The sequence below is a fragment of the Cydia pomonella genome, chromosome 7, assembly GCF_033807575.1.
Source record: "Cydia pomonella isolate Wapato2018A chromosome 7, ilCydPomo1, whole genome shotgun sequence".
Classification (NCBI taxonomy): domain Eukaryota; kingdom Metazoa; phylum Arthropoda; class Insecta; order Lepidoptera; family Tortricidae; genus Cydia; species Cydia pomonella.
In genome coordinates, this window is record NC_084709.1 from 10,280,834 (window position 1) to 10,308,007 (window position 27,174).

The window sequence follows — 27,174 nt, forward strand, 5'->3', positions numbered from 1 at the left end:
TTTTATGAAAAGCACGTATTACGTTCTATATTAACTCAAAGTTGCCCTAAAATTCAATTTTTATACTAAAAACCGCTTTAAATATGTTAAATTAACGAAATATATTTTGACAGATGCTTTCGCGCCCAAAACGCTCTTTGAAAATTGTGTGACGTCACAGTTTACGATCTATTGGCTACCAGTCCTATCCCACATACTACCTCCTCATATGCGGAGAGAAAGATACCTTGGCCTTGAAATACAAAAGATCCGGGCATCCCCAAACTTACCTGTCCATGAAGACCTTCACGATTTTAAAAAGACAAGACTTAAGTCTCGCCATCCTCCAGCGCTGAGATTCCATGATCCAGCACCAATGTCTAACCTACGGGATTCTTGGGAATCTGAATGGGAATCAAGATCTCTCCCTGGCGACGTCTCCAAGCCTAATACCAAGACACGACCTGCTGGCTTTGAGGAGCCCCGACGCATTTGGTGCATGCTGAATCGGATAAGGACGGGAGTTGGAAACTGTGCCTATCTATGGCACAAATGGAACTGGTGCGAATCACCAGTATGCCGGTGTGGAGCACCCGAGCAGACCGTACACCACACGGTATTTGACTGTCCTCTAACCAAATACCATGGGCAAGTAGAGGATTTTACCACCTTAACTAAAGAAGCGCTACAGTACTTGAAAACTGTAAATCTCTGAAGTAGAGTAACAAAAAGCCATACGAAAAAAAAAAAAAACAGTTTACGGTTTGACACATAACTACATACGCACGTAGAAGATACGAACTGTCAACTGACATTTGTCATTTGTTGTTTATCGCCTAACTGTCAACAGTGTCAATCCGAGAGTTGTGAGGTCATCAAAATCTTCAATGACGTTTCGAGTTTGGTCACGTGACGTGTGCCAAAAGATATTTTAAATTTAATATTTACAAAAATATGGTCATTACAGGTCCCCTAAAAGTAGTTTAACATGTTCTTATAATCCAAATAATTTATTGGGATACAATTCTGCCCTAAGATTTGTAGATGGAACAACCCTATTGCCGACACTTTAGTAAGTTCCGACCGTGAAGTGGCAGATCATTTCGAACGGTTTTTCTCGAATATACCGGTGGAAACAACAAAGTCACTTAATTTATCGCCCGAGGTCGCAGAAAAAATTCTGAAGTCAAATGTATCGGAGTGTACATAAATCTTCACATTTTCTTATGTCACTACCAACATTGTTCTTAAAACTTTCAGATCATTAAATTTAAAGAAAACGGAAGATCTCTGGGGCTTATCAGTAAAAGTATAACATTCTATTGTAGAATCGATCCCTCCATATTTAGCAGAGATTTTCAACAGATGCATTGATACTGGAATTTTCCAGATATTATGAAACACAGCAAAATCATCCCACTGTTTAAATCTGGAACGAGAACATACCCACCAACTTCAGACCAATTTCTATACTACCGGCGTTAAGCAAAGTTTTCGAGAAACTTATTCTTAATCAACTTTTGTCTAATTTTTAACAGAAATAAATTATTTGACAATAATCAGTTTGGTTTTTACCAGAAGTCCGTCAACTAGTGACACCGGTGCGGTACTTCTAAAACTCATTTTTGAGGCTTGGGAAAAGCTCAAGATGCTGTTGGAATTTTCTGTGATCTATCAAAGGCATTTGATTGCGTTGATCACGAGAATCTAAAAAGAAAATTAAGCCACTATGGGATAAAAGCTACCACCCTTGACCTTGTTTCGTCGTACCTCTCAGATAGAACTCGGCGAGGTCTCTGGTAGCGCTTGGAGCGCCTCAAGGTTCAATTCTTGGTCCCTTTCTGTTTTTGGTATACATTAATGATCTACCAAAACTAGTGCAAGATAGACATGATATAGTGTTATTTGCAGATGACACTTCTCTTATATTTAAAGTGGACAGAAAGGAAAACAGCTTCGATAACATTAATAACGCACTATCCACCATATTTGACTGGTTTACGGCAAATAACTTACTTTTGAACGCCAATAAAACCAAGTGCATCAAATTTACGCTGCCGAACGTCAAGTAGGTAAATAACAGCAAGATTGAAATAAAAGGTGACACGCTGGAATATGGAGATCGAGCGGTTTTCCTTGAAGTCACTTTAGACTCAAAACTGCAGTGGCATGCATATATAGCCACTCTAGCCGGCAAGCTTAGTTCTGCTGCCTATGCAGTGAGACGAATCAGACAGCTTACAAACGTAGAGACGGCCAGGCTAGTATACTTTAGCTACTTCCACAGTGTTATGTCGTATGGAATTCTGTTGTGGGGAAAAGCAGCAGATATTCAGACTATTTTTGTGCTGAAAAAACGAGCTGTACGGTCCATATATGAACTGGGCGCTCGGGTATCCCTAAGAGAGAAATTAAAAAAAGCAAATATCCTTACGGTTGCATCTCAATACATACTTGAGAATCTTATGTATGTTCGGAAAAACATCCACGAATACAAGCTAAATAGTGATATCCATAATTATAACACTAGAAATAAACATAGGCTTGCTGTGTCCGCCCACCGTCTCCTTAAGGTTAGTACGTCTTTCGTCGGGAACTGTACACGTTTTTATAATAAACTGATATAGTGAATTTGACACTTAACAAGTTTAAGTCACATATTAAGCGCTCCTTGTTAAGTAAGGTGTACTATTCTGGAAATTATTTTATAGACGATAGAGATGCCTTTAAGCCGGTGTAACTTTATTTGGATAGGATGATATTGATAACAGTTAAATAAATATTGTTTTCTGTTCATTGTGAATTAAGTATGGACACTAGCCAGTAAATTTGACACATGAGAACATCATGTTCTCGCTTTATTATATTGTTTAATTTAGTTTTAGTTTTGGACACTTGGAGACCTTATACATATCTAAGTTTTTATTTTTATTCTGTGTTTGATTGTACATACCTATATTTTTAATGATTCTGACACTTAGAGACCTTTACATCTCTAAGTAAATTTAAGCTAGTAATTTTGTGTAGTTATACCGTCTTTTATATAACATACAAGCACATAAATATTAATATACTCCGTTAGCTTGAACATTTCATGCTCGCTTAAAAGTCTTTGCTTACGGTGGTGTCGTTGATAAGGTCGCCACTTTCCCGAATGAAGGTTGAGGGAGGCGATGGCTGAGATACGCGTCATACTCGTGAACGGGTGCTGTTTGTGGAGACTGGTCTGTTTAAGCTACAAATACAAATTCTTTTTTCGTCGACCATAAATAGGTGTACACAACATGTTATTGCATATGATAGTAAAAGAGAAAATTGTTCCACTATGTCGTACCCAAAGGCATACGAAATTAAGTTTAAATGCTAATAGCAATTAGCATGCACCATGCACTAAATTAAAATTTACAAGCAGTGCGTATACAAGCAATTAATTAAAATATCCAGTAATATCACTTAAAACTAAATAATTCCAACAAGTTTTATATCGATATACATATCATAATCATTTAATAATAATTCTATAATAATCAGTACAGGTTGTCAATGAGAAATTCATTACAGGAGTAGAAAGCCTAAAAATTATATAAGTAAGTATATTTAAAAAAAAAAAAACTATTTTTTTAAATATACTTATGTCACATTTTTTCCTTATACGTTCAGGTAATTTGTTATATACCCTAGGAGCCATACCGAGGACGCTTTTTGATAAGAGAGCAGTTCTTGACGGATGTGCACAGACCATGTGTTGCAAACGTTGACTGTTCAGACATCGAAATATGTCTGGATGCTTTTTCACAAAAATTACTAGTTCATAAATGTACATACAAGGAAGAGTTAATATTTTTACATTTACGAAATATGGCTTACACGATACTGTAGTCGCTCTAAGGCATTTTTTCTGAGCTTTGAAAGCCAAGTACCAGTCAGTTGAATTCCCCCAAAAAATGATGCCATATCGGAGACTAGAAGATAACACAACAGATTGGCTAGCTACTTTATTTAGCATATACAGTGCATAGGAGTAACGACTTAACTTTTTACATAAATTATGAATCTGACTTTTCCAATTCATGTTGCTGTCTAAAAACTAATCCCAAAAATGTTGTGTTGTAGACTTCTACAATTTGTTGCCCCTTATATTGGACATCTAAATCTCCTAGTTCGTTCTTCCTTTGTCTAAAATTCATTATCTTTGTTTTTTCAATATTTATTTAAAGATTGTTTTCATTAAGCCACTTTACAATACATTCTAAAACATTACTCATTTCAAAATTAATATCAATGTCATAATTATTCAAACTCATACCAGTGAAAATAGCGGTGCTATCATCCGCAAAGAGAACCATTGGGTAGTTAGTAATTTTGGGAAGGTCATTTATATAGATAATAAAGAGCAGAGGCCCTAAAATGCTTCCTTGCGGCACCCCATAAAAAGATTTTTTCAAATTTGACGCATATGTTACTTCTGTTTTAGCTAACTTTATCTTTGAGTATAATTACAGTGAGACACCTCATTCAGTACCCCTAGTGTAAATAAATTCGATTTCGAAACGTGACGTACGCGTTTGCGTTTAGTCTCATTTTGTATTGGATTTAGAAAGAGCGCGCCAAGCGAGACGTTTTGGAAACTCAAAATCCTATACAAAATGAGACTTAACGCAAACGCGTTCGTCACGTTATGATGTCGATCAAATTTACACTAGGGGTACTGTTCTCGTATGTTTCTTTTATCCTAATTAATGTTTTAATTATACGGAATTTTGACTCATAGAGACTCTATACATCTCTAAGGATAATTTCATAAAAATCATTTAGTTCTGAAATTTAGAGATATTTACACCTCTAACTAATTTTAGATATTTTTTGTATCTGTTTGTGTTTTTTATTATCATTATTTTAGTTTTTTTTTGTAATTAGACATTTAGAGACTTTATACATTTCTAAGTAATAATAATAGTTTACTTACTTTTTCTTTAAACAATAATACTGTAGTTTGCATTAATTTTTTCAATGAATTGTATTTTATAATTGTTGTTGTGGTTGTTTGTGCTTGTATGTAAATTTCATGTTGACGTGTAAAAGTGCCCTTGTGGCCTATTTGCTGAATAAATGTTGAAGTTGAAACAATACCTCACGAACAATGTTAGCAGAGAATTCAGTTTCATAGATACCGTTTTTAGTTTTATAGCCAGTAAGAATAATATTATTATGTTTCTTTACAGTTACCTTGTTTCTAACGAAAACTACAGATGCACCATGATCAGTAATTGAATTCACAGATATCAGGTTTCTAGAAATTTCAGTAACATATAATAGTACATCTTCCAGTTCAAAGGCATTTATGTTGACTTTACTTGGGTTGAGCGGCGAGATTCTCTGCATTAGCACATCTTATTTCTACATATATATTTTCTGTGGAAATTATAATATTATTATTGTAAAACATGTGGGAAGAAGCACCTGAATCAATGATAGCTCTAGTACTAGTCGTATGCTTAATTTCTTCACTTACTAGGCTGAAAGTGCGACAGAATCTTGTAATATGTGTCCCTTCCTATTATATTTCCTACATACCTTTGTGGAAAAACATTCACTGGAAGTATTTCCACTTTTATTGCAAATAGTGCACTTTTTACTGAAGCAGAATCTCGCAATATGACCAGGGGGCCTACCGCACTGTGGGCTGAAATTCGGCTTTCATTGACATAGAAACCGAAGTTGTTATTTTTACGTTTTTTTGATTAAAATAGATTTTGCCCAGCATTGTAGGGAGGCTCGACTTAAATACAAAATGTGGCTTAATTGTAATAAACCTAGTAAAGGAAAAATATATGATGAAATGTGTGAATCTCGTAAAGTATTTAAAAGTAAACTGAAGTGGTGCTTAAAACACCAAGAACAAATTAAGATGGACATCATTGCGTCGCATAGGGAAACTAAAAACTTCACTAAATTCTGGAAAGCTACAAACAAGCTAAATATAAAGCCTAGCCTACCCGTGAGCGTTGCAGGCCTAAGTGAGCCTAAGGGAATTGCGGAAGTATTTAGGAAGCATTTTACAGTGAAATCACCTTTAGGTCCTTCACGACAGGTGATCGATGCTGAGACTAGTTATGACAGGACAAAAATTCATATCACTGCTAAACAAGTATCAAGCGTTATTAGAGACATGACTAGAGGCAAATCCCCGGGTAGTGACTGCCTCAGTATCGAGCACTTAAAATATGCAGGGATTCATTTGCCGAGAGTTTTGTCTATGTTCTATTCATTTTGTCTGAGCCATGCGTACTTACCAGAGGAGTTAATGAATACCATTGTTGTACCCATAGTGAAAAACAAGACAGGAGACATCGCTGACAAAACCAACTATAGACCAATCTCTCTCGCAAATGTACTCTCCAAAGTATTGGATAGCATGCTTAACGCTCAACTTGACCACTACTTACAATTTCAGGACGGACAATTTGGATTTAGACCTGGCCTCTCAACTGAAACTGCCATTTTGAGTCTTAAGCATGCTGTCCGGTATTACACTGAACGTAGCACTACTGTCTACGCATGTTTCCTAGACCTCTCTAAAGCCTTTGACTTAGTTTCATACGACGTCTTATGGCAGAAGATGAGGGATAGGAATATACCTACGGAATTGACTAGCATATTTCAGTATTGGTACGCTAATCAGCGCAATAGTGTACGATGGGCTGGTGCTCGTTCAGACTCGTACGGTTTAGAGTGCGGCGTAAGACAGGGAGGGTTGTCTTCGCCAAAGCTCTTTAATTTGTATGTGGACGGGCTTATATCTGAGCTCAGCAACACGCATGTGGGGTGTCACGTGGACGGTGTCTGTGTAAACAACATCAGCTACGCAGACGACATGGTGTTGTTGAGCCCATCGGTGAAGGCACTGAGAAGGCTCCTGAGTATTTGCGAATCCTATGCGAGCAGTCACGGATTACAATATAATGTAAAAAAAGTGAATACATGATCTTTAAGGCCGCCGGTAAGAGACCGGAAATGCCGCCTCTTGATGTGCCGGTCATTTGTCTCAACAGTGCACCATTACAGAGAGTTTTTCGTTTTAAATATCTTGGGCATTATCTAACCGACGACCTTAAAGATCATTTAGATATTGAAAGAGAACGCAGGGCGCTGGCGGTGAGGAGTAATATGTTGGCCCGCAGGTTTGCTCGTTGCTCGAATCAAGTCAAAATCACGCTATTCAAAGCGTTCTGTCAGAGCTTCTATGCGAGCAGCCTGTGGTTCAACTGCACTCAGAAGTCGCTCAGTGCCCTGAGAGTTCAATATAATAACGGCTTTCGGGCGTTGTTGAAGCTGCCCCGCTTCTGTAGTGCTTCAAAAATGTTTGCGGAGGCGCGCACAGACGGTTTTCACGCCATCATACGCAAAAGAACTGCCTCGCTAGTGAATAGGATGCGGAGCAGCTCTAACGGCATCCTGAAAATGTTTGTAGGAAAGCCTGATTCTCCCATGCACAAACATATTAATAAATTAATGATCATGGGTAGTTTAATTGCGTGAATTTTAATTTTGAATTTTAATTTAATGTAGTTATTTTATTGTGAATTTTAAGTTAATTTATTTATAATATTTGAATTTCAATTTAATTAATTAATTTATTTTTAAATATTAACAATATATTTTAAGTCACTATGTACCTAACCCCAATGGATCCTAGTTATCTAAATAAAGAAATTAAAAAAAAAAAAAATTGTTATGGTAACCTATGAATTTTAGACGATTTGTAATGAAAATTGTGGAGTTACGATTTTTTTTTCAAAATAAATGTATGGAGCAGGAACAAGAAATCATCATTACTCAAGAACCGCAAAACAAACCGTAATATCCTCGCAGGTGGTTATACTACGAATTATTTGTGATTTTTTGGCATACTACATATATCCGCCACGGGTGCGGTTTTTTTTTTTTAAATCATTAATTGTTTCTATGGAAAAAGCACAAAAACCAAATTCAACATTTTAAGATTTTTTTGATTGAAATGGGTTTTGCTCAGTGTGTTTATGCTAAGTTATAAGTTTCACACGATTTGAGTTGAAAATGGTAGAGTTATGTTTTTTTTTTTCAAAAAAAATGTATGGAGCCGGAACAAAATATCAAAATATCTCAAGAACCACAACAAATACGGTAATATCCTCGCAGATAGTTATGCTACGAATTATTTGTGATTTTTTGGCATACTGCTGGCAACAATGCTGGGCAAAACCTATTTTAATCAAAAAAACGTAAAAATAACAACTTCGGTTTCTATGTCAATGAAAGCCGAATTTCAGCCCACAGTGTACCGGGAAAATCGAAATTCGCAAATTGCGGGGATCTTTCTCTTTTATTTACTCTTACTAAGACGTAATTAGCGTGACAGAGAAAAATGCCCGCAATTGACGAACTTTGATTTTCGCGGTAGGCCTCCTGGTCGATTACATTTAAAATTGAAATGTCAAGCTCGAGTCGATTGCTAATCAAACCTCTTCACACGACCATAAATTACTGTTTTAGAAGTATTTTCTTGAATATAGTAGCATTATTACAAACGTCAGTTAACCGCTGTTCGTTTCGTTTTGGTTTCGTTACTTTCGTTCGTTTTCTTGTCAAAATGTGGAATGTCTAATTGGCGTTCTGTGCAAACCGCCACGGTAATCGTTTCTTGTGAAAAATTGAGGAAACAGTAAATATATGGTTCAGCTTCTTAATTTCTAAAACTATCGAAATCGCAATATTAGTTATAAAAATGGAGCCGATGACGCTTGGAAGTCCTACACACTCGCCGTCAGGGAGTCCCAATGTGGGATATCTGCCACCTTTCCTGTTAGGGGAAATTAACCCTCCTTCTACACCTAGAACCAACAGCCTGTCTCCTACAAAGGGCAGGAACCTCGCGTTTGGTAAGTAAAAAGTGAACCGTTTAAGATATATACTGTTTTAGTCATATCATGGAGAGAAAGACAGGCTTTGTTTATCTTTGCTGCATTGCATTTCAAAACAATCCCGTAAAGTATTATTAGCAGCTGTATCTAAACTTATCAGTGGTGTCAAAATCGTTGAAACATAATAAATGATTTAGGCTTTAGGTTGCTGATTTGGGGCACAATATCATTGGAAAGATGTTCACTGCTGGACATAGGCCACTCATGTAGTCACTTTTATTCTCCTGGAGAAGTTTTTGCAAAACATCTGAATGTTTGGGTATTTTGACATTATGGACAATCTAACAATCTTACACAACATAATCCCATAGTACTCAGTAAGGCTTGTGTTGTGTATTTCCATACACAACACACAAGATATAAAATTGATGAAATATGAACAGACATAGGAATCCACGGGGCAAAATTATTTGACAAGTAGGGAGTTCCTGTATCGATAAACTCAACTATTGATGCTAGTTCTATATACCATTGATCACTCAAGAGTTTGCTTGTAAAAAAATGTTTGTATGAAGAGTAAAAAAAATTAAATAATAACTCAATATACTCTTCTTAGTTTTTAAGACAAGATCATTTTATAATTTTACTTATCCCATTATATCCCATTTTTTTCTTTGTGAATGTCCCATTTACTATTGTTAAAGTAAACAACCAGAATTTGTTCCATATTTTCGGGTTTTAAGCGTCTTCGTCTTGGCTGATAAATCCATTTCAGGTGGGTCAATGATTTTTCAATTTCTGTGGAGGGGCATAACAAATTTTCATAAAGTGATCTATTGTACTTCGTCTATTCTTTGGTTTTAAAATGACTTCTTTGCCTTTTTGTAGTGTATTAATTTTTTCCATAGTGTCATACCTGGTTTTCCTTAAAAACATATTTAAATTTATTGTAAATATTTTTTCCCTTTTCGTCCTAATATATTTTAGATAATGTAGACTGTACTTTTTTTAATTTTCGTACACCTTTTATTCAATCAAAATATTATTCAAGAGTCTATACTCTTGAATAATATTTTGATTTTCAGCAATAAATTTTAAGTTCACCCTGAATATTTGATTTAATTTATGCAGCTTTAGATTTTTTAACTGCTATACCATCTGATGCAGAAATCCAAATTTTTATGTTTACTTAAAAACAAAGAAGAGTAGGTATATTGAGTTATTATTTTTACTCTTAATAAAAACATATTTTTACAAGTAAACTCTTGAGTGATCACTAGTATATAGAAATAGCATTGATAGTTGAGTTTATCAATACAGGCAGTCCCTACTTGTCAAACAATTTTGCCAGATTCCTATGTCTGAATATGAACCGTATTTAATTCTATTTTAAGTTCAAATTTCTTTCAGTGTCCTTGAAATTGATGTTACTTAAACAGTTTTTTAAGAAAGACTATTTGTTTTAGTTAAGTATGAAAAATATATGGTCATATTAATTATATTTCAAAGACCTGGTTGTACCGATACAAGAAAATAATTGCGAAGATTGGTCTTAAAATCACAATTAAACGGTTCTATGTCTTTATTGTTTTGACTTATGGGTCTGCAATTAAAATCACAATTTCAAAACATTTATATCTAAACCGTTGTTGAGTAAAATATTACACTAATAATCCACTTTTTTTTATTTAAATAATTTTTTTATTATTCCCTTGCCCAGGCCCAGTAACATGCGACAGTGCTATCTCATTTACTCCGATACAAATAGACAGTGTGCGCGCTTTAGGTATTGACAGCCTCTTAATATGATAAGTTTCATGAGCATTGCATTCTCATGGTCATTCTAGAAGAACACTGTTGTCAAACTGTATGTAATTTCTCCAGTACTATTTCCCAATGGCCGAAAGTGAACATAGTGGAACATTTTGTGGAAATGGGTTTGACTGAAAGTTTTCTTTACAAAAATTACCACTAGCAAGTCTGGTTCAGGCAAACAATCCAGCATTAGCTAGTTTTCTGCGAGAGAAAGATTAAAGAGAATTAAATCCCGCTGAGTCTTGTACAAATCTTGCACAAGCTGACAAGCACATTCAAATGTGCCAGTAAAACTGTTTAAAAACATCTTGGAGATATGTGCATCGGCAAATGTTCAAGAAAACCCATTGTCTCGGAAAAAAATGCTCTGAAAATAAAAAAACAGCTGTTTTTTCATTATGGGATTTGATGATGATGATGTCATCCTGTTATCCCTCATTAGGGACATAGGGCTCGCAGAAGAATTTTCCATTTGGCGCAATCCTGGGCGGCTACTTCCAGCTCTTCCCAACCGAGTCCAGTTGAGCCAGCCTGAGTTATTATGGGGTTTATGGGGGACTAATCATTTGTTTAAAATTGTTATCACATACCTACAATACAATTAGCCTTTATTAACTGATTCTATTATGTTACTTTGTCACTGTTTTAGTCAGGGTGTCATGGTTTTCGGAAAAAGGCCACCTCTAAAGCTTTCCAGTCTTCTCTGTTCTGAGTGGTGCTTATCCACTTTGGTGTGAAATCATCCTCCCATCTCATTTTCGTTCGGGTATCCCTGACCCATCTTGCTGTATATAGGGAACCAATTAGTTATATTTTGTGTCCATTTGTTTATTTTCGTGTTTATGTGACCTGTCTACCTCCATTTTCTTTTTTTATTTCTCTGGCTGCGGTACTTTAGTTTTCTCCTGATTGTGGTCAGTCTCCATATGTCATTTCAAATTATTCCTAGCATGCTTCTTTTCGTGCTGTGTTAACAAACCACAATCTTTAGTATATTATTCTTAGTGCATGCCCATGCAACCCATGTTTCACACCTCTGCCCATGTTTCACATCCGTATATCCAGCATGGCAGTAGGCAGGTGTTGTTTTGTAGAGATTGTATTTGATCTTCATTGGTACACTTTTGTTTTTCATTATCATTTTCATAGATATCTTCAGATATCACGTACTACGCCTTATAAAACAAAATCCCCGCTGTAAAATTTATAAAAAAATAATCATGTTTTTATTTAACACAACATTTGATTTTTGTCCAGATTTCATTCTGCATACGTTATAATTCAGGAACAAATATCCGTGCTAATGTCACACTAACTAGGCAAGAATCGGACCTAGTACCATCATTACTTAATTCATTGTTTACATTTTTATTCCGAGTGTTTTTTTACATACAATATTTTGGAATTTCAGGTTCACCTACAAGCCCAACTCAAACCTCCACACCAGACCAGAAACATTACCGTCAAAACCTCTCCATGCACCAGCAGGCCCTGTACAACCAGCAAAACATGTTTGCCAATGCCCCCACATCACCAAACACATCATACAACCCCAACATGTCATACAATCCACCCAACATGTCGTACAACAACAGTAAGACTACAGGACCACCCATAGAGGACTTGTTTGACACAATCAAAAGCAATGAACCATCTGTAAACAAGTCACTATTCCAAGAGCAAAGCTTCTACAATAACTCTATGTTACAAAATTCTTATGTGAACAATATGAATGGATCTAGCATGAACCCAGTAGCGTGGGACGGGAGCCAGGAGCAAGAGGAGTACTGGGTGACAGTGTTTGGATTTCCACCTAATGCTGCAAATACAGTATTAGCGAGATTTAGCAATTGTGGTGCTATTTTAGGTAAGGCAATTTTCAATTGTAGTTAAACCGGCTTAACTAATAAAATCACGAAATTGACTTAATATGACCGAATATTTTGCCGCTTAGTTTAGTTAATCAGAAACTGACCCATCTGTGTAATAGTACGAAATCGCAAAACTGATCTTTTTCTTCCTGGTCGCGGTGGGGATCGGTACTTCGCCCCTTGTGTTAACCCTGCAGCTGCAAGCTGGTCAAACGCAAATAAAGTGGGCCCAATAGGGCTTCGTTTTCATTCCGGAAGTAAAGGTTAACGTACTCGTAATTTACTCTCCTTTAAATACGGGTCTTGTACTCTCACAAAATTTTTGTTTAAATATTTGGTAACAACTTGGTGGTAACTAGTGGGAATAACCTTAGAGATTATACATTAACCTGATTCGGATAAATTAGCTTTTGAAAAAAAAACTATTTATAAACAGTTTCACATATAATGAATTTAAATGGGATGTATTTTAATTTCATTATACGCAATACATATTAGTGTAGTGCATTAAAGATTCGAGTTTGCAATATTCTTACCTTCAAAGTTACATACAATGTTTTTCATCACACTTGTGAAGAAAAAAACTAAATTTAATACGAAATAATTCTTAAACACGGTGACATTTCAAACATTCGTCTGCCATATTCTTTGACAGGTTAAGTATAGAAGCCTTCAAAGGCACAGACCTATTCGGCATTCAGCCACAATTGAAAATTCTATAAAAAAATATTTTAAACGGCTATTAAATTAATCAAATAAAATATTTTTTAACATAAACAATAAAAATAAATTATTGTCTGTATTTTAAAAGTAAAATTCATGAGGGATGGAACGGGAGAGGAAAACCTAGAAAAAGGTGGATGGATTGTGTGAGAGATGACATGAAACGAACGCGAGTGAACGATGAGATGACGGGTGACAGAAAGATATGGAAGAAAAAGACATGCTGCGCCGACCCCAAATGAATGGGATAAGGGCAAGCGAATGATGATGATGATTTTAAAAGTAAAATTCATTTATACCTACTTGGTTTATTTCACGAATGAGTATTGTGGTAACAAAAGAGAATATTAACTTTAGGTCTGACAGGAAATTTTTCCTTAACATATAAAAGCAAAAAAGAAAACATGATGTTTACAGACAAGCAATACCCAACGCAAGGTAACTGGGCGCACATCCGCTACGCGACGCGCGCTGAGAAGGAGCGCGCCATGGCGCTGAGCGGGCGGCAGGTGCTGCCCGGCGTCATGGTGGGCGTGGCCGAGTGTCGCGAGCCGCCCCGCCAGCCCGCCAGCCCGGGCGTCACCAGGTGAGGACAACAACCTACTATAACAGGTGCTGCCCGGCGTCATGGTGGGCGTGGCCGAGTGTCGCGAGCCGCCCCGCCAGCCCGCCAGCCCGGGCGTCACCAGGTGAGGACAACAACCTACTATAACAGGTGCTGCCCGGCGTCATGGTGGGCGTGGCCGAGTGTCGCGAGCCGCCCCGCCAGCCCGCCAGCCCGGGCGTCACCAGGTGAGGACAACAACCTACTATAACAGGTGCTGCCCGGCGTCATGGTGGGCGTGGCCGAGTGTCGCGAGCCGCCCCGCCAGCCCGCCAGCCCGGGCGTCACCAGGTGAGGACAACAACCTACTATAACAGGTGCTGCCCGGCGTCATGGTGGGCGTGGCCGAGTGTCGCGAGCCGCCCCGCCAGCCCGCCAGCCCGGGCGTCACCAGGTGAGGACAACAACCTACTATAACAGGTGCTGCCCGGCGTCATGGTGGGCGTGGCCGAGTGTCGCGAGCCGCCCCGCCAGCCCGCCAGCCCGGGCGTCACCAGGTGAGGACAACAACCTACTATAACAGGTGCTGCCCGGCGTCATGGTGGGCGTGGCCGAGTGTCGCGAGCCGCCCCGCCAGCCCGCCAGCCCGGGCGTCACCAGGTGAGGACAACAACCTACTATAACAGGTGCTGCCCGGCGTCATGGTGGGCGTGGCCGAGTGTCGCGAGCCGCCCCGCCAGCCCGCCAGCCCGGGCGTCACTAGGTGAGGACAACAACCTACTATAACAGGTGCTGCCCGGCGTCATGGTGGGCGTGGCCGAGTGTCGCGAGCCGCCCCGCCAGCCCGCCAGCCCGGGCGTCACCAGGTGAGGACAACAACCTACTATAACAGGTGCTGCCCGGCGTCATGGTGGGCGTGGCCGAGTGTCGCGAGCCGCCCCGCCAGCCCGCCAGCCCGGGCGTCACCAGGTGAGGACAACAACCTACTATAACAGGTGCTGCCCGGCGTCATGGTGGGCGTGGCCGAGTGTCGCGAGCCGCCCCGCCAGCCCGGGCGTCACCAGGTGAGGACAACAACCTACTATAACAGGTGCTGCCCGGCGTCATGGTGGGCGTGGCGGAGTGTCGCCCCGCCAGCCCGGGTGTCACCAGGTGAGGACAACAACCTACTATTACAGGTGCTGCCCAGCGTCCTGGTGGGCGTGGCCAAGTGTGTGTGTGCTTGTGTGACTGAACTTTTCCATGATATATTATTAATTTATTATACATATACCTACTGCTGGTTGTTGGTCAACAACAGCCCTTACGTTACTTGTATATAAGACTATGAGTGGTTGCAATATTTGGAGTAGATCGATAAGTTATTTAAATGCTTACCTTACGCAATAAATCTAGCCAATCACCTTACAATTTCAAGGAGTTTTTCAGTGTTAGCGTAGTTTAGGGTCAGAGTCCAATTACGGCTTTGTTATAAAGGAAGGGTGCAAGGAAGTCAAGTTGACGACGATAAAAAACTGTATTGTGCGCAACTGAGTCGAACATTTTGTTTTCTACGTCCACCTAGGCGACGTGCGCTTTGATTAGAGACGTATTTGTGTCGTCTTAGACAAACACGTTCAATATTAAGTTGACAGACAGATAGGACCCGAGCTATGGAGTAAAGTGTTCTAGTGCAAAATCTAATCGGTTTAAAGACCATGACTTTTAGAATCGCTCTTTGTACACGTTCTAATGGAAGCAAGTGTGTTTTAGCAGCACCGCCCCAGACCGGTATGCAATAAGTAAGCAACGATTGCTATGTAGACCGATTTAAGAAAGCGTGGGTCAGAAACACGCCTAAGTTTTTTGAAAATGAATATTAGCTTGCGAATACGGTCTGACAGATAGCGAATATGCCTTGACCAAGAAAGATGTCGGTCAACTATCACTCCCAAATATTTGGTTTGATCAACATTTTCTAGCAATTCACAGTTACAAATATAATAGTTATTTGTTTTACAAGTGGGCAAAGTTGTTGTTTAACCGCTCGTTCTAATATTGATACTCGAGCAAGCGAAAGATTCAAGAACTGGAATCTTGAGCGGTGCGAGGGTTTCAAGGCACGAGGGTTAAACAAACTTTGCCTCCGAGTGAAACACAAAATTGATCACCACACCAACGTGAGGAAAATACTAACTATGAAATACCAAAAAAATCAAACGAAATCAAATCCAAATGAATGTAATTAAAAGAGCTATCATAAGGAAACGACTCAAAATTTGCATCTGATTACTTTGCCCCACATGTGGACAAAATGCAAATTTCTCATTAGTTTTTAAACAATCAAGAGGGGCTTTACCAGTTGGTGTGGTGAAATAGTTGTTTGTGCAACAAGAGAGGAAAGTTGGTTTTTCTTGCGAGTGTTGATTTTCACACTCAAAAACACGAGATGTAAAATAACTTTGCTCTTGTGTGACACCTGAAATCTTAAAGTAAAGCTATCCTGCCTATATTGTGCCTGTGTTCACAGGATGACGTTTTGAGCTCTGACAAATATTTATTTATATGATTTATTTCTGGTTTCAGACAAACCCAAGGCGCCCGGTCACTGTGTCCGACGCCCGTGCCGTCCGCGCCGGTGCCGCAGCGCTCCAACGGCCTCATCTCCAAGGCTTTAGACTACGTGCTGGGCTGGTGACACGGCCTCCGCGCTGTCAGACGACTGTCGCTTATGATAGACTATGAATTGTGGACTTCAAATTATTTACATTGTCGTAACGATGAGGTGAGCGAATGTAGACTCTTTGGTCTGTTTGTGGCGGTTAACATACTGCAATGCGTCTTGCTGCAAAATCATGCAGTTTACTCGTATCTACAGCATGAAACAGTCGCCATCAGATACTGATACGTAAATTGAGGAATGTACTGTGACATTAACGCTGATTTTTGAATTTTGATCGCTCGATTTCGTGGTTCTGCACTACTAGGCATTTAAATTATACTTATGGAATAGGGTTATTTCCTGTGTTTAACCCTTTTCCAGGCATAGTACGATTTATCGACCACATACGCGCCGGTACAATTTCAACCTTAGTCATCCGATTTAAAGTTCAAATTAGATTGCACTTTCGGAAAATGTGACTTGTCTTCAAATGAATCATCAAAGCGGGATTTATTGGAATATATTTGAATTTTTTTGGAAAACCTTGTAGATTGGTGCGGCCTGGAAAAGGGTTAAAATAAATTATTTAAATTTGTGTAATAATGTCGTATAATATTTATTTATTTCACAACACGGACGAAATAAAGCACAAGATAATTATAAGAAAAACGTAGAGAGCAGATATTTTTTGATAAGATTTCTATTTAATGAATCGGATAGAACTACAAAAGGGAGTGACTTTACCGTGACGTGTTTACACATTTTCGTTATATCATTTTGACAGTTCAAAAAAAGAAAGTGATATGACTAGTAGGAAAGTACCCTATTGAAAACGAGTGGTCAGTACCACTAGATTCCCAATTTTTACCGCTCGTATTTTTAAAATAGCATTTCGCCGTTTTCCACCAATTTTAAGAGTGTAGAAATCGAGTGCTCGAAATTCTTAAATTGGCCCATGGTATGATACGGAATATTTTTAAAGTTCATAAATTACATAGAAAAATGACGAACTGTATTTGTTACAAAATTAAATTTCAAAACCCATTTCCATTTATCATACCTATCTATCTACCGAATGACGATTTTCTAATGTAAATAATAGTTGACAAAAAATTAAAACTTACACCAACGGACATTATTATCAAGTAACCGGCCGACCTGATTGTGATATAGTTTTTAGCACGAAATAAAACTTGCATCTTTAACGAGTTACTTTAACAATGACAGTCGCCATTATATACCATCTAGAGCGGCAAAAGTATCTGAACATGTGCTTTTACGATTTGATAATAGATCAGCCGCCCTAGCCAAGGTGACAATCGCTATTGCTTCGGCAACGAAACGCTTTGTTTCTCTATCGCTCTTTTATATTAGGGAGACAGTGACAGTTGCGTTTCGGTCGCTACGGTGCGTAAGCGATTTGCATGTTGGCTACCTGGCCAGGCTTTGACAAATAAGGACAACTTTAGGCGTCCTTAGCGCTCAAAAAGTTTATTTTATCATCATACATTAATTAAAAATGCAGGAAAAAAATGCAGTTGTTCCTAGCCAAACATAACAGTCGCCATTTGAAACATTTTTTTAATCTTGTAAATAATTATTTAAAATGTAATTAGGTTAGTTACACCATCCACTATTATTATTATTGTAAGTGAATGATCAGTTGTTTTCTATAAATAAAATAAAACAATAAGTTTCTTAATTAATACTTTATTTCTAAACATTACATACAAAAACCTTATTTTTAAATACATTTTAAGTGACGATTAATATTAATAGATTTTCTTAATCTAGTCCAATCGATTACTCTGAGGTATTCTAAGGTTAACTTTTAATTCCTATCACTTCAATTTAACATTTTTCTACATACAAATGAAATCTAGAATCGACAAATCATTATGGACTGTACTTGTAAACAAAAGTATTATTTATGATTATGAGGTATCACAAATATTTGCCGTCTTGGAATAAGAAAGCTTTTTGGCTGCCCTATTATGTTATTGTTGTTTGCAATATTCGTATTATTAGATTATTACTAGATGCTCATACTATATAGCAAGTCATGCCTTACGGTAAGTCTATTTAGAAGGTACCTACAGTATGTGTACGAGCTTCGATAAATAAATATGAATCTGCGCCTAATACACAAGCACAGAGAATAACCCTTTAATTTTCCGCCTCCTAAATCCTTGGAGCTGCACGCGGCCTGTACCTATAAATAACTTATTTGCAATGCTAGTTATTCTGGTCTTTTCTACTATACGTATAGAATTACTTTAAATACGGTTTCTCAATCGTATAGAATGTAAGAAAAAAATTAAAATTTTGCCTATTCCACCAAACGCAACGGTAGACTGCTAAACTCATAAGATTCCCCTTCTTGGCTTTGCCTTAGTCGGGGAAATAAACAAATATGGAACAGTTTCCGATAAGATCTATTTTATAATATAATCGATAGAATTTAGGTATGTTGTGATCAATAAAAATATATAAATATTTATAATAAGAAACCTTGATTATTTCATCACAATCTATAATTCATCTTCTCCATACAAATTAGAACTGTTAAATAAAATATACATTCACCCATGTGGATAACTACTTAATGATAAAGATGGAACAAATATGTACTAGTTGCATGGTAATTTCATAAAATTATAAATTCACTGCTTAAGAAGATATATCAGTTGAGCCCCTTCTCAGATTTGAGATTTTCAGGTAAATATCTCCGTCGCGCTAATGGGAACGGCTCCTAAAATTAGTGCGACAAGGACAACTGCAGCTCACGCGAAAAATCTTACGTAAAAGTCACAGAAATCGAGGTTTTCTTCTCGACATTTCCTCCTCCAAAACTTAACCAATTTGTACTCGTATGCTAGGCGTCAGTTTACGGCGTATTTATTTGGCCGTTATTAGAGCTGTTTGAACTAACCTAGTTCTTATAAAAACATGAATAGCAAAAAAGCAAAACGTACAGACACAGATACTTGTAATATTGAACTCATCAAGACTTCAATTTAACTCGATGTGCCACATTTTACAGAAGTTTTAATATGATATATTACTTACTCAACGTAACAACGAAGCTATTCAAATCGTGCTATTTCGTTAATAGGAATATATCGGGATGATTTGATTAAATAAATAAATAAATATTATAAATAAATATTATAGGACATTATTACACAAATTGGCTAAGTCCCACAGTAAGCTCAATAAGGCTTGTGTTGAGGGTACTTACTACTTAGACAACGATATATATAAGATATAAATACTTAAATACATAGAAAACATCCATGACTCAGGAACAAATATCCATGCTCATCACACGAATAAATGCCCTTACCAGGATTTGAACCCGGGACCATCAGCTTCGTAGGCAGGGTCACTACCCACTAGGCCAAACCGGTCGTCAAAAATCAATAGTAATTTAGTTTTGTCATATTTGCTATTACTTCGCCCTAGTAAAGAACCTAAAACGAGATCGAATATTTAGCCACTTGAGGGTAGATGAAAACATTTCACGATTAAATGAAATAGGTTAAAACCAGAACGATGAAGGAACAGATCCAGGCATTTTTCTATTTGGTTGATTAACTGATAAATGTTTCAAGTACCCGAAAATGTAAAAACACATTGTTAACATTTATTTAACTACCTAAAGATACAGACTTATAGGGCCAAAATCTAGAGAAGAAAATGTCGAGAACGTTTGTATGGAGAAATGACCTCTAATGTATCCTCTTAATTCATTACCAGGTGAAAGTTTCCATTTGATTAGCAACAGCCAATATCAACTAAGACTTTTTTTATTACCATTGTAAGGTCGGATGTATAACTTTACGATACCAATATCGTCGTCATTAGAAAAATCAATTCTGCACCTGTCATCGCTGCCTGGGCGGCACTGAGTTATGTTGGAGCAGGTTTTGAGTGTTAGTAACACTTCATTGTTCTTATAATACGGCATATTTCTCAGCAATTAGAAACTGGATTTGTGTAAATGAAACAGTGAGTTCTGTTTAAACCAGATAACGACCTAGATATGTTTGTAAAATTAAATGAAACTCTTTTATTTAGTAATTGAGTGTTATGTAAAAATTACAATGGTAATAAAATACAGACATTAAATGTATAAATAAACCACAATGAAACTTACTTAAAACTTGGATTCTCTATAGTGGCATTGGCCAGGTCGGTCATCTTTGGGTACTTGATATTGTGCTTGTCTAATTCGCTCTGGGACCAGAGGATCATACGCAGAAGGCTGCATAGCTTGGGGTTGGTGTATTCTTGATTCTCCATCTTTAGTATGGCTGCGTTTAGCTCGCTGGCGATCTGTTGGATATAAAGACGTACTTAAATAATAATTTTTAAGAAAAAAAAGCGGCCAAGTGCGAGTCGGACTCGCCCATGAAGGGTTCCGTACCATTTATGACGTATTAAAAAAACTACTGACTAGATCTGGTTCAAACCAATTTTCGGTGGAAGTTTGCATGGTAATCTATATCATATATTTTTTTTAGATTTTTCATTCTGTTATTTTAGAAGTTACAGGGGGGGGGACACACTTTTTTTCACTTTGGAAGTGTCTCTCGCGCAAACTATTCAGTTTAGAAAAAAATGATATTAGAAACCTAAATATCATTTTTGAAGACCTATCCCTAGCCCACACGTATGGGTCTGACGAAAAAAGATTTTTTGAGTTTCAGTTCTAAGTATGGGGAACCCCCAATATTTATTGCTTTTTTTTCTATTTTTGTGTAAACATCTTAATGCGGTTCATAGAATACATCTACTTACCAAGTTTGAACAGTATATCTCTTATAGTTTCGGAAAAAAGTGGCTGTGACATAATCGGACAGACAGACGGACATGACGAATCTATAAGGGTTCCGTTTTTTGCCATTTGGCTACGGAACCCTAAAAACCGACCTCAATGAGGGAGACCGGTGAAAGAAAGATAATTAAATTATATTTAAAAAATGTCTTGAAAATCTAATTTACTTAAACTAATTTACTCAACGAGGAGAGGGAGGGTTGTTAGGGTCGGCAACGCGTATGTAACTCCTCTGGAGTTGCAGGCGTACATAGGCTACGGAGACTGCTTATAGACAGCTGACAGGTGGGCCGTATGCTAGTTTGCCACCGACGTAGTATTAAAAAAAACAGCAAAGAAGACAAATCGCCAATCGTGAACTATGCGTCGTTGAAGAATTCTATTCTGATCATCATCAGCAGTCCTACTTCATCAAATGTCACTTTTTAAAATGTAAAAGCTTGATTTGTTAAAGAAAATACAAAAATCACTATATGTATGCCTTTCACATTTGAAGAGTTCTTCAGATCTTGAGGTTGACAAAAATGTATCTTGAAAACCTAATTTGCCTAACAAACATAAAGAGGACGACAAGTTGCCAAGCGGGAACTATGCTTCGTTAAAGAGTTCCATTCTGATTAGCATCAGCAGTTCCAGTTCATCAAATGTCACTTTTTTAAATGTAAATGTTTGATTTGTGATGAAAATACAAAAATCAATTTGTATGCCTTTCACATTAGAAGAGTTCCCACGATTCCTCATAGATTCTACCATCAGATCTCGAGCTTGACAAAACTTTGTCTTGAAAACCTAATATGCCTAACAAACATAAGGAAGACGACAAATCGCCAAGCGGAAATTATGCGTCGTTGAAGAGTTCCATTCTGATCAGCATCAGCAGTTCCACTTCATCAAATGTCACTTTTTGAATGTAAATGCTTGATTTGGTGATGAAAATATAAAAATCACTATATGTATGCCTTTCACATTTGAAGAGTTCCCTCGATTCCTCATGGATCCACTCATCAGAACTGAGTTTTAACAAAAACGGGACTAATCTGTATATATATAGTTTCAATCAAAAAAATAATTTTCGAAATCGGTCCAGAAATTACAGATTTATGAAGTAAAAACATTAATAAACAAAAAAGCATACAACCATTGTCATATATATCTAAGGACGGGCCTTACGGGCAACGGGCAATGAGAATGGGGCCAGTACAGCGGTGTCACGCACACGAATTCGAGACAATCGTGCAGTCTAACGCCACAACGCCATTGGTTGATGAGTTCGCATCACGCGCGAGATAAGTTGCAACTAGTTGCGTTAGATTGCAGAATTGGCTCGAATTCGTGAGTGACACCACTGAACTAGCATTCTTAGAGCCCGTAAGGCCTGTCCTTAGCTTAGATATATTGGGAGCGTGCACGACTGTCACGCAACCTAGTGTCCGCAAGTCTAGGGGAAAACGTCAATTCACTACATCTTATAAAACTACTCCAAAACTAAAAACTACTGAACAGATTTTCATACGACTTTCATCTATCAATAGCGTGATTCTTGAGGAAGGCTTAAGTATATAACTTGTTAAGGATTTGTGTAAATTGTTTGAAATATAACGATGTTGTCGAAAAAAAACACGCTGACTAGGAGCTTTAATCGAAAACGCTGCCTAATCCGTTTGAGCTATAACAACACAATGTATGGTGGGGTTGTTTCTCATTCATAGGTCTACAAAAAAGTCCGCGATGTTAAATGTCTATCTTTTAAGGATAACTTACTATACATATTCGTAACTTCTAGAAAAAGATCACGTAATATGTGGCATTTGCAAAGCTATTTACATGGATACATTATTAACAATTATCAAAATAAATACGTTAGTTATATTAAGCATTTCATACAGGTTACAATGGTCACTTACACCATACAATTTAAACGAATATTTCAGGAGTAATCGTAAATCAAAGTTTCATTTCGAGCCATATAATTGTACGAAATGTTAAAGACGCTTTCCGCAGTTAGTTCAAATTTTTACCACCTTATGCGCTGGGATCGCTTCACTTACCCCCACCACGCACTTCGCACGGTCCCAATACAACCAGAACCTCCTCCTTTTGAAATCTTGAAGTCGGTGAAAAAGTCAGAAAAACTGATTAACACCAAGCTAACTTAGATATACCTAATCTAATTGTAAGTACCTAATATTTTGTCAATAAGGAAATTATGAAAAACGGCTCCATTAATATTGGTATAAAGAAAAAGGTATTCGACATGGCAATACTTCCGTGCTTAACATACGGTTGTCAAACATGGTCTTTGAAAAAGATAGACGAAGAAAGGATTAATGTTTGTCAACGAAAAATTGAAAGGAGCATGCTCGGACTAAAACTATCTGACAGAGTAAGAAATGACAAACTAAGGAAGATTACTAAAGTAGAGGATGCAAAGAAAAAAACCCGACGGCTTAAGTGGCAATGGGCAGGTCACATATGTAGGATGGACGACAATAGGTGGACCAAACGGCTGACAGAATGGTTTCCGTACGATGGTAATAGGAAGCATGGACACCCGAGGAAAAGATGGCGGGATATATTTAATGAACTAGTTGGCGACAACTGGATGCAAAAGGCCCGCGATAGAGAAGTGTGGAAACAAATGGGGGAGGCCTACGCCACAGAGGCGACTACTATTATAAATAATTGTTAAAGTATAATATATCATATAAGTAATTACAATTGTTTAAGGATAAAGTCATTAAAAATCATATTATAAGTTATTGTAAGGTAGTAGAAATAAAGGCTATTTTTATTTATTTTATTTTTATTTTAATATTTTGTCACAGAACAAAATATTCAGGCCTTTTATATGTAATGGTAAATTTATTTATACTCCCGTGATTCACATTACAAGCATAGTCTAATTTATTAAGGATTCACAAGGGGACAATATATTCTGTGACATGTGTCAGCAACAAGTCATTCATGGTCTTTGGTGGTTAAGGTAGCTGATCCAAACGACAGGGCCTTCCTGCGTATAAGTTCCAGTAGCAGCAGTTACTATTAACCTACCTTCTGGCTGTGGGAGGGCAGCAGCAGATCAGCGAAGGGCGACGCGTGCGGGTCAGGGAACGCGAGCAGGGCGAGGGAACGCTCCAGTTCGGTAAGCGCGGTGCGGTCGTTAGCCCCCGCTTCCGCCAGTGTAGCTGATGCAAATGACAGAGCCTCCTCGGCGCGCCCAGCGCGGATTAGTTCCAGTAGTTGCAGTTGCTGTGGTAAATCAAATGTGATTTTTAAATCTTCATAGTGTATTTATAAATTTAGCAGCAAGCTGCTATCCCAGAAAAAATCTCCTGGCTACAGTTTGTGCAGACTCAAAGAAGCTACATGGCTATAAATGAAATAGGAGTTAACCCTACATAGGAGGTTTTCAAGGTTTTCAATTTGTAAAATGTAACTACTAATGAATGAGGCATCCAAACCTGTAAATGGAAGTACAAGTATCTATCATTGTCTAGCAGCTCCGGGTGAAGGGAGTTGACCATGGCTATGGCATCTGGTATGCGGCCGCTCTGCACTGCCTCACGGATCATGATGCGTTCGTCCAGGGAGCTGCAGAGAGCAGGCTCTTGTAGTCCAGCCTCTTGTTGGAATTTTAATGCAGCCTCCTTGAAGCCCTCTACAATATTTCCAAGTTTTTTTACCCAATAACAAGGAAAAAGCTTGACGGCCTACTGACATCTCAATAGGGTGACCAGATCTGAATAGGCAGGTCCACACCGAGCGAGCAAACGCGCAAGGCAAGTTCCTCACATACAAACCGGCCAGTGTAGATGTGCCTCAGACGAGGCGGCGTGCTCAAGCGATGAAAACGCGCGCGCCGTGTCTACACTGGCCGGTTTGTGCGTGAGGGACTTGCCTCGCGCGTATGCTCGCTCTGTGTGGACCCGCACATTACCGATTTTATGGAAAACTGCATTGAAAAGATAGGATTTGAGGTTAAAATACGAGACACTCGGGACAGGCTGGTTATTTAAGTAAAAAATTTTTTTTTTCTAACCTACTAAAATTTTACATCAGTTATCAATTAAATAACCTATACAATTGCTAAATTTCTTAACGAAAGACTAATTAACAATATTAAATTAGATTGCGCTAAAGTAATTAACCCTTTCTAAAATGTCATAAATTTGTTACTGAATTAATGTATATTTTTTTAATTGTTTGGGATGTATATGGGACAAGGCATACAAAAGGTTAAGTGTGAATGTTCTAAAAAATTGCTGGAAGCTGAAAAGAGGTATATGATATGACTGATATGTTATTATATAATTTCGTTTATGTTTGACAATTATAACTTCTTGTGAATTGACATCCCATACAATTTATGATCTAATCTTGTCCATCAAATAAATGACAATATGTATATTAAAATTTACAAGGTTTCATGAAACAGGCTCCTACTCTATGATGTTAATGTATGTAAAAGGAACTAAGACATAATCCATAACATTTCTTTATTGGTTTTGTAATTGTGCTACAAAGGTAGCACCATAGTAGGTTTCATAGCCTCCTCAGGCTATTATTAAATGCAAAAGGTTCAGAGTACAATATTGGTAGAGTAAAAATCAAATAATCTTGCCTTTGTACACTGAAAGGATTGCTTTGTCAGATATACACTATTCTTTAAATTCCCAGGAAAAAAGTATGTTGTATACAGGTGAATAAGATGAGACTATTCCCAAAATACTACACGATTTGAGTAAGGTCATCGTCCCAACAAAAGAAAAGGTAAAACGACACATCTCAGATCATATTCTATTGATTTGAGGATAATAATATTATTGCTTAAGTCCTACTGAATAATATTAAGAGTAGAGAGCGTGGAAGACTTAACCAACACAAACCTGTGACTAAATAATTCATAATCAACATGTTCATGTCTGTTCTCGAGATTTGCAAGTCGTCAGGTTTGCTGCGGTCTATCACCTTCCTATCCGTCTTATCGTTCGTACTGTTACTGTTTGAAGATTGATCGAAGCTCATTTTATTTATAACTTTGTAATGATGGAATAAAGGGATCAAATAATGAATTATTTACTGTATTCTTTGGATTTGGAATGATTGCAATTTGCTAGACGACAAAATTGACAGTGACAGTTATGTGTGCTACAGATAAAGAAAACCAAAACGATTATAGATCACGCGCGTTTTTATCACCAACTTGAACAGCACACTGTGCACGTAGCTCAAAAAGTAAAGCTTGACCAGTAAAATACCATATGATGAAATAAAATAAAATACCATGGTATGATCACGCGCCATATTGCGGAATTTCATTGGAATTAAATTTTTCATACTAAACTGAACCGTTACCTTATACATGGGAATAACAGCGCCCTCTTGACAATGATCATATATTTCTTTAGGTAGTTAAAACACTTACTTTACTCTATGGTTAAAACCCGTTCAGCCTATACTATACTCTAGTATGAAGTTAGGGGGTCTACCGTGTAAACCCTAATTCGCAAATTACGGGGATGTTTCTCTTTTACTCTCACTAAGACGTAATTAGAGTGACAGAGAAAAATGCCCACAATTGACGAACTTTGATTTTCGCGGTTATAGCCCAAAGCGCTGTCGTCAGGTATCAGTGTTGCCAGTCGTACGATAATTTGGGTACTATGAACGTTCCTAAGAGCATTATCGTATGCAAAAGTACGATAATTTCAGCCCTTGGACGATGCCACCCATAAGTCTAGAGGGCCCTCCACACTCGTGCGCGAATCGAAACGCGAAGCCGCGAACGCGTGTGGAGGGCCCTCGCGTCGATTTTGCAATTGTTCACGACTTCGCGCGTTTTTCTCCGTTTTTTGTCGGTA

General features: G+C 37.8%; 2 protein-coding genes across 2 annotated transcripts; one reads left to right on the forward strand and one right to left on the reverse strand.

Annotated features, from left to right (window-relative positions):
• The first annotated feature begins 8,579 nt into the window (after positions 1 to 8,579).
• On the forward strand, positions 8,580 to 18,175 carry LOC133519776 (nucleoporin Nup35). The gene is made up of 4 exons (XM_061853867.1): positions 8,580 to 8,897; positions 12,106 to 12,561; positions 13,706 to 13,874; positions 16,398 to 18,175. Exons 1-4 carry the CDS (start codon positions 8,744 to 8,746, stop codon positions 16,507 to 16,509), a joined length of 891 nt encoding a protein of 296 aa, XP_061709851.1. The 5' UTR covers positions 8,580 to 8,743; the 3' UTR covers positions 16,510 to 18,175.
• Positions 18,168 to 26,450, reverse strand: LOC133519777 (glucose-induced degradation protein 8-B homolog). The gene is made up of 4 exons (XM_061853868.1): positions 26,200 to 26,450; positions 24,775 to 24,971; positions 24,365 to 24,562; positions 18,168 to 20,811 (listed from the first exon to the last, which is right to left on the reverse strand). The coding sequence occupies exons 1-4, from the start codon at positions 26,336 to 26,338 to the stop codon at positions 20,629 to 20,631; spliced, it is 717 nt and encodes a 238-aa protein (XP_061709852.1). The 5' UTR covers positions 26,339 to 26,450; the 3' UTR covers positions 18,168 to 20,628.
• Positions 26,451 to 27,174: the final 724 nt, after the last annotated feature.